Here is an 11,885-nt window from a genome sequence, read left to right on the forward strand (position 1 = left end):
TTCCAAACCCTCATACGTTACTCACAAATGTTCCCCCAGAAGCAAAGTACTTCACAGTGATTGAAAGATATAGATGATTCAGAGGATACAGACGGGGAACATTTCATATAAAGTAGGCTTTGGTTGAGGGAATTTGTAATGTGTGTGTGTAGAAACCAGGTAGATACAGGTGTGTGTTTGTGGACAGTACAGCACAGTATTCCTGTCTGTGGAATGAGCTGCTGTTGTTCTTTTCCCTGAAAACATACATCAGTACTGGCTTCGAGATAATGTGGTTTCCTGTGGCTCCTGCGCTGTGTGTGAGGTTATCCTTGTGTGGCATGTGTGTACCTGTGTGATGTGTGTGTGTAAGATGTGCGCCGTGTGTCCCTTGTGTGTGTGTGTGTGTGTGTGTGTGTGGTGTGTGTGTCTTTGTCTGTAGCTGTGTGTGTGTGTGTGTGTGTGTGCGCCTGTGTGTGTGTGTGTCCCACCTGCAAAGTTTGTGCGGTATGTGTGGTTTGCTCCTAGAGACCTGAATCCCTCCATGGAATAATTTATATGCACTGCAAAAATGAAAATGATACTGGATAATGAGGATAAATAATCAAATCCCAGGCCTACATGACTGCCTGGGACAGAGACTGTAGAGTGCTCACTTTGCATCCAAAATGGACTCATTTTCACTATAGCAGTGCTTCACTCAATAGTACTACAGACTTATCAGACAGGCCGTGATATCCCCTCTCCCCCCTTCTCCCCCCCCCCCCCCCCCCCCCCCCCCCCCCCCCCCCCCCCCCCCCCCCTCCCCCCCTCCCCCCCCCCCCCCTCCCTTCTCCCTCTCTCCCCCTTTCCCCTCCCCCCATTCCCCCCCCCCCCCCCACCCCCCCCCCCCCCCCCCCCCCTTCCCCCCCCCCGCTTCTTCTTCTCTCTCTCTCTCTCTCTCTCTCTCTCTCCCTCCCTTCTCCCCCCCCCCTCCCCCTCTCCCCCCTCTCCCCTCTCTACCCCTCCCTCCTCCTCCTCCATTCCCCCCCCTCCCATCCCCCCCCCCCCCCCCCCTCCGTGGTATGTGGTGGTTGACTGTATTTTTGCTCTCGGGCAGGGGAAACTAGGCCAGGATTACTTTTGCTGGCATGTCCTCAGTAAAGGTGTGTGTGTGTGAAAGGTGTGTTGTTTATATGTGTGTGTGAGGTGTGTGTTGGTTTGTGTGTATCTAGTCTCTCTCATGCGGGTGTGTGTGTTTGGTGTGTGTGTGGGGCCTGGGAGACGCAGGCAGGCTGTCAGTGGGAGAGGATATGGGAGACTGGGCATTGAGCCAACAGGATATTTAACGTCTGCTCTTCCCTCTGTTGAGTATGCATTCCATCCTTCATGCTGTCTTGTATTTCCAAGTAATGTTTGTAAGCAAGCACAAAGAGAATTAACAGAGTCAATGGAACTTAACACAAAGAAACAGAATATTGTACAGTATGCCTGTGGTTATAAATACCAACTTTTGTTTTGCAGCTTTGTTTCTTTTATTCAAATGCCTGGGTTTAGCTTATTACGCAAATAGCAGTAGAGTGGTTTGATATAGGAATCTATCAAGCTTGAGAGCCTTGAATTTACATCTGATAATAATATGACTCAGACCGGTACACACACACACACAGCACACACACACACACACATATTATTGCGCACACACACACACACACACACACACACACACACACACACACACACACACACCACGGCCATTTCTTCTCAGCGCCTCGCAGACGTAATTGTTCTCATAACTAGGTTGCAGCAGTGCTTGTAATGAGGATGGGATGTGTGTGTGTGTGTGTATTTGTGTGGGGTAGGGGGGGGGGTGTGTGTGTGTGTGTGTGTGTTTAACTTCTGTGGTATTGCATTGTGCCTGTAGGGGGTATTGTGAAGTAGAATCTACTGAGACGGATTCCTCCAATCACCCTTCCCCCCCCTCCTTCCCTTCCTCCATCCCCTCCCCCCCCCCCCCACCTCCTCCATCCATCCCCCCCTCCCTCCATCCCCCCTTCCTTCCACCCTCCATCTCCTTCTCTCTCTCTCCCTACCTCCATCCCCCCTCTCTCTCTCCTCCTCCTTCCTCCTTCTCATCCCCCCCCCCCCCCCCTCCCTCCATCTCCCTTCTCTCTCTCATCTCCTCATCCCTCCTTCCTTTTCCCTCCCCCTGCATCCCCCCCCCCCCCCTCCCCTCCCTCCCTCCATATCCTTCCCCCCCCTCCCTCATCACCTTCTCTCTCTTCTCCACCCTCCATCTCCTTTCCTTCTCTCTCTCCCTCCCCTCCATCTCCTTCTTCTCTTCTCCTTCCTCCATCTCCTTCTCTCTCTCCCCTCCTTCCTTCCCACCAGGTATCTCCTTTCTCTCCTCCATCTCCTCTCTCTTAAACCACCCTAGGGTAGGCACTACGTGCAGGCTACAGCCAGACCAGCAGGCCTAAGACCTGTGCATTTGATCCCTGGCTGTAAAATTGATTATCTTCTGCTGCTAGCAATGGGTGGATGGATTGACGTGGTGGATGATGAATAGATGTGGGTGGGTAGATATATGGGTGGGTGGGTAGATATATGGTTGTGGATGGGTGAATGAGGATGGGTGGGTGAATGGATGGAGTGTATGGATGTATGGGTGGAATGGGTGGGGGGATGATGGTAGATGGATGGTGGTGGTGAGTGTGTGAAGGGTTTGCTTATCAGCTGCATTTAGTTATGCTTTTAGGTGTGTGTGTGTATATGAGTGTATAGTTATGGTGCATGGTTGTCATGTGTGCGTTGTGGACGAGTACTGAGGATAATGAAGAGGCAGGACGAGTCAGGAATCAACAATGCAAAGGTTTACTCACACTGAGCAAGAGAACAAAAGAGTGAGTACACGACATGACACTAACAATCACACACAACACAACACTCGAAACAGTCCAGGGCCATACAGGTGATGAGATGATGATGATGCGCTGGAGGGATTAGTGCGTTGGGTTTTATTCAGGAAAACAGCGAAGGTGGTGCGCTCAGACCGTGGGTGCAGTAGACGGTGAATCAGAGCGCCGGAGGAGCAACGGGAGGAGACGACATGGCAGTACGTGCATGTCCGTGTGTGTTGTGTGTGTGTCCGCGTGTCCGTGGGGGGCATATGTGGTCTTCTGTTCAGTGTGTGTGTGTGAGGCTCATTTGTGCCCTTCTCTGCCTCTCCGGGGATCGGCAGCTGATGAAACATCTCTTAAGAAGCCCAGCGCCCACAGTGGCTTCTGCAGCCAATGCTCACTTTGTCACCCAAACAGGGTGGTGTAATCAATAGTCTTTGATAGCTACAAGACGGAAGCTGCAACGCTGCGCTGCACCAGTGAGGAGAAAAGAGGAGAGCCAAACACCCATTCATCCCTCTCACCCTCCCTCCATCCAGTTGGACCCTCTCATCTCTTCTTTCTCTCTTGATTCTCAATCTGTTGCACAATGGTAGGCTGCCGTTAGAAAAGCGAAGTAGTAATGGTAGGGCTGCTGTGCAGCAGTCAATGGTAGGGCTACAGCATAGTAATGGTAGCAGGGCTGCCTTGATAGCCAGATGGTAGGGGTGGCATAGGAAAGTAATGGTAGGGTGATAGTCACCGGTAGGGCCGCCGGCATAGTCAATGGTAGGGCTGCTGTGCATAGTCAATGGTAGGGGCTGCCGGGGATAGTCAGTCATAGGCTGCCGCAGCATAAATAATGTAGGGCTGCTGCGCATAGTCAATGGTAGGGGCTCTGGCATAGTAATGGTAGGCTGCCGTATATCAATGGTAGGGCGCACAGTCAATGGTAGGGCTGCTGCATAGTAATGGTAGGCTGCTTGCATAGTCATTATAGGGTTGCATATAGTAATGGTGAGGTGTGCATAGTATCGGTAGGAATAAGTGCATAGTAATAAGGAAATAAGGGCATAGTATTTGTAGTACTGGCCTGGGTAGTAATGGTAGGGCTGCCTTTGCATAGTAATGGTAGGGCTGCCGCAGTATAGTCAATGGTAGTGGGCTGCCGTATAGTACTTGTAAAGTTGCAAAGAATAGTAATGGTAGGTGCGTGTATAGCTGTCAATGGTAGGGCTGTTTAGATAGTCAATGGTAGGGCTGCTTTTGAGTAGTAATGGTGCACTGCCGTGGCAAATACCGGTAAAGCCGCCGGACATGTACTTGTAGGGCCGCCGATGAAAGTAATGCAGTGGCCGCCCGGATAGTCAATGGTAAAAGTGGATAGTCATGGTAGGCTGCCGTGGAGTTAGTTTGTTGGTAGGGCTGCCTGGGATAGTAATGGGAGGGCGTTCTGGATAGTCACTGGTAGGGGCGTGGATAGTCAATGAAAGTTATGGTTGTTGATGGTTCTTTAACGGTTGCGCTTCTGCTTGCAGCCTAATGGTTTAATGTATCTGCACTGCTTGCAGCCTAATGGTTTAATGTATGTCACTGCTTGCAGCCTGATGGAAGGAGAGGGGAAAACACAAATTAGAATATTCAGGGATTCAGTAATCACAGTAGGGATTCACAGTAATCACAGTAGGGATTCAAGCAGTAATCATAGTAGGGATTCACAGTAATCACAGTAGGGATTCAAGGTAGGGACTAACAGTAATCACAGTAGGGATTCACAGTAATCAAGCAGTAGGGATTCAAGCAGTAATCACACTAGGGATTCACAGTAATCACAGTAAGGATCACAGTGGTCTGGCACTGGGGATGAATCACAGTAGGGAATCTGTGTAACTGGTAATCACAGCAGGGATCTACAGTAACCAAATTAGGATTGCATGCAAAAGGTAACTGTAAATGCCAACACACCATGTTTTCAACACTACAATTAATTAATAAGGTTTCTAAATGTATTGTTAATCTAAAACGAGACTCTTCTGAGCTGTAAGAATGCACATGGACATAAGAATAAATAAATAGGTTTATATAGTTGATCGTATCTCAGTCACATAATATATTTCTCAAATCAATTTTACAGGAACATAGGAGGTAATATGTCCAATGGTAACTACAATGGGACAATATTCTATATTCTACTGAGACCATGTTGAAGTTGTGAAGTAGTTACCTCCTGGCCACAGGTAATGTTCAGGGACACACCAGCGCCACACCAACCACAGTAACCAGTAGGCAGCAGCTAGCTACTGTGAAGCATACTCACAGTAGGTAGGGAAGAGCTAGTATTGTAGCTAACCCACTCACAGCAACTGGCAGAGGAGCAGCCAGCTACTGCACCACCAACCACAGTAACTGGTAGGGCAGCGAGCCAGCTACGTAGCCAATCACCACAGTAACTGGCAGAGCAGCAGCCAGCTACACAACTAACCAAATACAGCACCTGGCAGGCAGCAGCTTAGCTGCACGTAGCCAACTACACACAGTAACTGGCAGGGCAGCATACCAACACAGAATGACTAAACCGTAATTGCTAGGCAGCAGCCAGTTAACAAGAAGCAACACATACTGCAGGGCAGCAGCCAGCTACTGTAGCTTAATCTCAAATCACAGTAGCTGGTGCAGGGCAGCAGCTAGCCATCAGAAGCTAACTAAATATAATTTGCAGCATCTGTGTTATCAAGAACACAAAACAATTGTTATAGTCTTTCCCTTTCGTTTTCTATCCAATTTCTCTCAAAGCCAAATGATCTGTCTATTTCCGCACAATTTTATCGTGCTTTAATAAAAATATCCTTCTCTCTAAATGACTGTTTCATGCTAGAATTACAAGACAGTAATTAAATTAAAATGGAACCAAATAATTACAGAGAAGTGAGGGATTGCCTAGTCCAGAGTGACTACATAAATTCATATTTGTTCTAAGTGGATGATCAAGGTGTATTGTGTTTGAATTCCACAACGCTTCTCATCTCCAACAAACGTGAGAGGAGCCGAGCTATCATGTGGTGTTGAGGTTCATAGATTTAAGTACCTTTGGAGGAGAAGAAAACAGGTCACAACCTCAAACACAGCAAGGCTTGCTGAGTTTTAAAAAGGTGCCTTTTAATGTTCAAGGGTTCCTTTTCTAAAATGCATGGGCATTCCACCTTAAAAGAGAGAGAAACACACACATTTTAGTCATTAGTGACAATTTTATATCAATTTGACTAGAGTAGTGAGTGCATAATTTTTCTTGCTTTTCATACTGGTCCCCTGGTGGAAATCAAACTACAGAACTCCTGGGGGGGGTTGCCATGCCATGCCTCTACCAACTGAGCCACACGCAATTACGCATCGGGGATTTGACGCCACTTACACAATAATACACACACGCCACACATTACCCACACACACACGGAGAGAGGTGTTGGCTGGTATGGAGCAGCAGCAGTGGCCCAGGTGGGCCCAACTACCCCACGAGATCAATGTCCTGTGCAACGCGGTCTGGCTCTTCATTTGGGAAACGCTTCACAGATAACAACCTTATATAACAGGCTGCCACTCAGCCACAGTGAGGTATATCACACATCCCCCCTACCATTCTCTCTCTTCTGCTGCAATAACCTAATTCATTGTCACAGACTTATGTTAGTAATTTCTTCAAACAAAAACCTGTGGCTTCTGTTGAAAGAACAAGGTGGTTTTGTTAGCTGTTGTTTTATCTATAATATGGTTTTATACCCTTCGGCCCTTTGTATACAAATTTCAAGGACTCTGAGTGATGATGATGAAGATACATAAGAGATCGTAAGTGGGGGAAGAAGATGATGATGAATACAGTGTACGGGGTGATGATGATGATGATGATGATGTTGTAGTGTATCGGGCTTGCGGTGATTTATGATGTAAGATGTTGTGAAATGCATCTGCAGTGATGATGATGATGTTGTAGCAAGAATGGGGGTGATGATAACAATGATGAAGATGTTGTAGGGTATCCAGGTGATGATGATGATGATGAAGATGATGATTGCAGTGTATCGGGATGATGATACGACGTAGTATGATGATGTTGTAGTGTATTGGGGTGATGGGATGATCGATGATGAAGATTGCGATGCTGTGTGCAAAATCTGGGGTGATGATGATACGATGAAGAAGATGATGATGTTGTAGTGTATCTGGGGGTGATGATAATGGCTGATAAAGATGATGATGCTGTAGTGCATCACAATGATGATGATTTATGATGAAGATGATGATGTTGTAGTGTATGGGGTGATGATGATGATGATGAAGATGAAGATGTTGTGCAGTGTATTGGGGTGATGATGATGGCGATGAAGACATAGAGGAGTGGTATTCAGTGGCGAAATAACATGAGCGGGAAGATGATGATGTTGTAGTGTATCAGGATGATGACGATGATGAAGATATGAAAGTTGTAGAAAGATCAGGTGATGATGACGATGATGAAGATGATGATGTTGTAGTGTATCTGTGTGAGAGGAGCAACATATGCGAAATGACTGGAGGAAAAACAGAATACGGAATTCCATCTGCCTCTGGTTTCAACCTTATCTCCTTCCAGCTCTGTAAAACTTAGAGGTGGATAAAAAAAGGGAGATTGGAGAGATAGAGAGCAGGGGTTTCTATGTTTTGGTTTTTGCAATGCACAGCGGGCAAACTTCCATTTGGCCCCAAGTTTAATTTATTTCTGGCATCAATACAGTCCAACCTACGTAATTTCCGTGTTTATCTGATTACAGAAATATTACATTCTGTTCAGGCCCGAGCAAATTGACTTTGGTGGCATAGTTGACAAGAACCAGACACGCTGGTTATGCATCAGCAAACGGCCATAACCCTATTAGCCGCACTGGCTTCCTTAGTGCCGAGCAAGACGCACAGCCTGCTTCCTATGAAGACAAAGAGGAAAGAGAGGAGAGAGGAGAGGGGGGAGAGAGGGAAGAGAGGAGAGATGTGTGGTGTAGGACATCTTCACTTCAGGAATGCAGGATTGAGCTGCATCATGAATAAGAAGCACTATTCCTTTAAATATAGTAACACTTATGCACTGGGAGGCCTATTTAGGACGTACCCTAAGAGTGGTAATCTTGCAGGCTGGGATATCAGCACTCATCCCATCTGTACAGGCAGGCCCAGAGGCCTCAGGTTTGGGCCCGTGACGTGAAGGCGCCAGCTGGGGGAGAGAGAGAGAGGGAAAGTACAGGAGAAGATAGGAGGGGGTGTGGGGTGGGGTGGGGGAGAGGAGGAAGAGAGAGAGAGTAGATATGTAAACAGATGAGAGTGTTTAGAAACAGCAGCTAAAGGGGGAGTAAAAAGAGAGAGGAGAGAGAGATGAATAAAGAGTGAGACGGAGGAGAATGCATGAAAGACAAATTGAGAGGTTGAGACAGAGCATGAGAGAGAAAAGGTACTAGGGTAGACGTAGTTCAACGTCTAGATTGGTATGAGCCCTCTCACCTGCTCGGGTTACCACCAAATGGTTTCTATATGTTCACTGTGCTCACCTCTCTCTCTCAACTTCAGCCTAACCAGCTCCACTCGTCCCTGCTCTGCTCTCGGCTCCCCACTATTTGCCAGCTGCGCTGCATTACCCACCAACCTCCCAGTATTTAAGGCCCTGTCTTTCAGCTCTCCGTGTAGATCAGTCCGCAAAGCCTACACCCGAACCTGTTTGCTCAGCGCCTCTGGGCCTGGACCCTGGAAGCCTGGGACCCTGGACCTGCCTGGGTGTTGGATACCTTCTGCCTCAGGAGATCCAGACTGCCTGCCATTACGCACCCCTGACTACTCTTCTGTATCCCAACTCTGACCAGCCTTCTGCCTTGCTACTACGAATTTTGGTGTCTGTACTGCTGCCTGGCTCATCTCGCACTTACTGTGTCTGTGTTTCCTCCCCCAGATAGACACTATCCACTGCTGCGCATCGTGGAATTTCACTGCCACTGGGGGAGGCACAGACTCAGCACATCTGGATCGGGAGAACCCTGGTTACTACCTACATCCAATAACTCTCGGGTGATTTGAATGTGTTCTTTGTAGTCGTTGAACTGGGTGACAGCACGATCTGACCATCATGGACTCCAGCGCACACTCCCCAAAACCAAGAGCTTGAGCAACTCCACCGCCATGCTACGCCTGGGAACACACTGGGAGAGAGAGCCAGCCGCATGAGCGGCACCTCTGCTTCAGGTCGCTACCAACAGCATCAGCAGTTCCAGCAGCACCAGCAGCAGTCCAGCAGCAGCAACAACAACTGCTAACATCATTAACCTCACCAACCTGACCCCAGCCAGTCTGCCCACCAGCCCTGCCCCTGAGTTACCTGCCTCGGTCATTGCAGCCGCTGCCCGGAACCCAAGATTGGAAACTCCCGAGCGGTTCAACGGCGATTCAACCTAGGTCCGGCTTATTGATAGATCGGTTCTTGCAGCCAAGGAGGAGGCTAAAGCTGGGTATGCCATCACTCACCTGATTTGGCCGAGCTCGACTTGGGGAACAGCAGAGTTCAGACACACAACCCTCTGTACGTGCAACCTCTGACCTGTTTGCTGAGGAGATGCTGAAGGTGTTTGACCTGGATTCCCCAACCGCAGAGGCTAAGCCTCAGGAACTGTTCCCAGTATCTGGTGCTAAGGCAGACGTACAAATGCAGACCACCTGCAACGACTTCCGAACCCCGGCTAGATTTAAGTTTTTAACACACCATCGTTGGTGGACGCGCTCTTCCATGGCTGACTATGACCATGCAGGACGAAGTTGGTTTCCCATGAACTGCCTTCCACTCTTGATGAAGTTTATCGCGACTGACTGTCAGGATCGACAGTAGGATACAGACCTGCCGGGCGTGGAGGGGGCGTGCCAAGGTCCACTTACTACCGACTGAGAGATCCGGATCTGGGCTCCTGTCATCTACTGCCACTCACCCAGGTCAGCTTGATCAGTCTGAGCCTATGGAGACTGGGGCGAGCCTCTCTCACTCCTGCAGGAGCCAGCGAATCGCTCACCTCAAAGTCCTCTGCCTCTATTGTGGAGGTGATGGACATCAAAGGTAACCTGCCCTTTAAAGGGCCGGGCTCACTGGGCATAGGGGGAGTCCGGCTATTCAATGACCATCCAGTCTCCTCCGACCGCAAACTCCCCTCTGCTGCAAGTTCACCTCCGCCTCCCTGACTCAAATCTTACACCCTGGCTGTCCTTGGGTGGGATCTCAGCCAAGCCAACATAATGGGATGGGTTACACGCCTAACTGGGACTGGAGAACCTCCGCGTTGACAACTCCTATTCCTGCCTGGCACTGGACGGACACTCTACCCGGATCGGTCACTCATGTCACGGCCCGGGTCGGGGGTGTAACCGTGAGCTGACCAAGAAACTATCCAGTTTCACCTGCCTCCAGGCCAACCCCTCATCCAAGGTCATGGTTGGGCCCGGCACAACCCCAGCTCCGACTGGGTGACCGGGGTGATCAGGGAGTGGGGAGAGTGGGACTCACACCGAACCTGCCTGCTTGCCGCCGCACTACCCTCGGCCAGTACCTACTAACTCCGCTCCCACCTCCCAAGGACCCAGCCGATTCTGCCAAGTCCCTGCATCGCTGGTGCAGCCTGACCTGGGTTGTTGAGGAACAGGTGCTGAGGCTCGTAATTCAGCCAGGTCCCAGCACTCTGCCTGGCTGGGACCGCCTCTTTTGTCCCCGAAGACCTGGAGGTCCCAGGCCTGCTCAGTGGGGACACATGACTCCCACCCAGCTTCTGTCACCCTGGCTCCACTCGCATTCTACAACCTGCTCGCCCAGAGGTTCTGCAGGGTCTTCTGAGGAAGAAGGATGCCCAAGTCAACCCCATCTGGCAACCAACACAAGTCACTGCCAGCCCCAGCCGGATTGTTGCAGCCCTGCCTGTGCCCAGAAAACGCTGTCCCTGCTGCGCCTTGTCCTCCCCCTCCACGGGGCTCGCCGATGGTGGTCTGGTTTACACTGGCCCGCCGCCTGCTTCGTCAGACGTGAGGGGGTAGGGCTCTCCAGTACCTGGCTGTGACTGGGAGGGCTATGGACCTGAGTGAAAGGACCTGGGTGCCAGCTAGCTTGATTGTGGATAGGACTTCATCACCGCTTTCCCACCAACGGTATCCTGATCAACCTGCAATCCAAGAAGCCCAGAGGGATCCCTAACCGCCCTGCCCGCTTCCTGTCCTGTGCCTGACCCTGTCTCGAGACTGTCCCACTCCCCGACCACGGCCTCCCCTCCGAGGAACAGCACGTCGCCGGACCGCTCGGAGGAGCTCAAGCCCTCCTCCGGGCTCCACTGGGTGGAGGTGCCTTGGGACTTCTTGGGGGGGCCCCGGGGGGTTCTGTCATGAGCCCTCCTACTCCACCCGGGTTACCACCTTAATTGGTTTGCACTATCTTCCACTTGCCTACCTCCCCCCCTCTACTCAACAACTAGTCTAGACTCTGTCCTCGCGTCGGTTTCACTATCGTGCCAGCTGCGCTGCAAACCACTAACCTCCCAGTATTTAAGGCCCTGCCCGCTCTCCCGGTGTCAGGATCGCCTGCAAGCTCAGCACCGAACGGGTCAAGGTGGCTCACCCTGGTTTCCCAGGGATCTCGGGACCTGCCTGGTTTTTGGATGGCTCTTCTGGGCTTCAGGAGACTTGTGACCTGCTTCTGCCATTACGACTCCTGACTACTCTTCTGGTCCCCGGTAACTCTGACCAGCCTTCTGCCTTTTTACATGCGAATTTTGGGCTTTCCTTTGAACTGTACTGTTGCCTGGTTTCATTCCGCCCCGTTGTGTCTGTGTTTCCTCCCCCAGGACTTCTGGACCACCAACCACCGCCATCAATGGACGACCACTGGGGGAGTGCACAGACCTGTTAACACGAGGGATAACCCCTGGAGCCTTCTACCACTCTATCCCCTTAAGTTTGGGGCCAAACTTCGTGTGACGCAATGTGGTCTCTGTTGTCTGTCTGAACCGTGACAGA

General features: G+C 50.3%; 1 protein-coding gene across 1 annotated transcript in view; it reads right to left on the reverse strand.

Moving 5' to 3' along the window:
• LOC121557181 (neuronal-specific septin-3) overlaps positions 1–11,572 on the reverse strand; it is a 47,409-nt gene extending 35,837 nt beyond the window's left edge. Inside the window, exon 1 of the mRNA XM_045217010.1 lies at positions 11,488–11,572. Within this exon, the coding sequence (XP_045072945.1) occupies positions 11,488–11,572 (85 nt within the window). The remainder of the gene's footprint in view (positions 1–11,487) is intronic.
• Positions 11,573–11,885: the final 313 nt, after the last annotated feature.

This window comes from Coregonus clupeaformis, unplaced genomic scaffold, assembly GCF_020615455.1.
Source record: "Coregonus clupeaformis isolate EN_2021a unplaced genomic scaffold, ASM2061545v1 scaf0888, whole genome shotgun sequence".
NCBI lineage: Eukaryota > Metazoa > Chordata > Actinopteri > Salmoniformes > Salmonidae > Coregonus > Coregonus clupeaformis.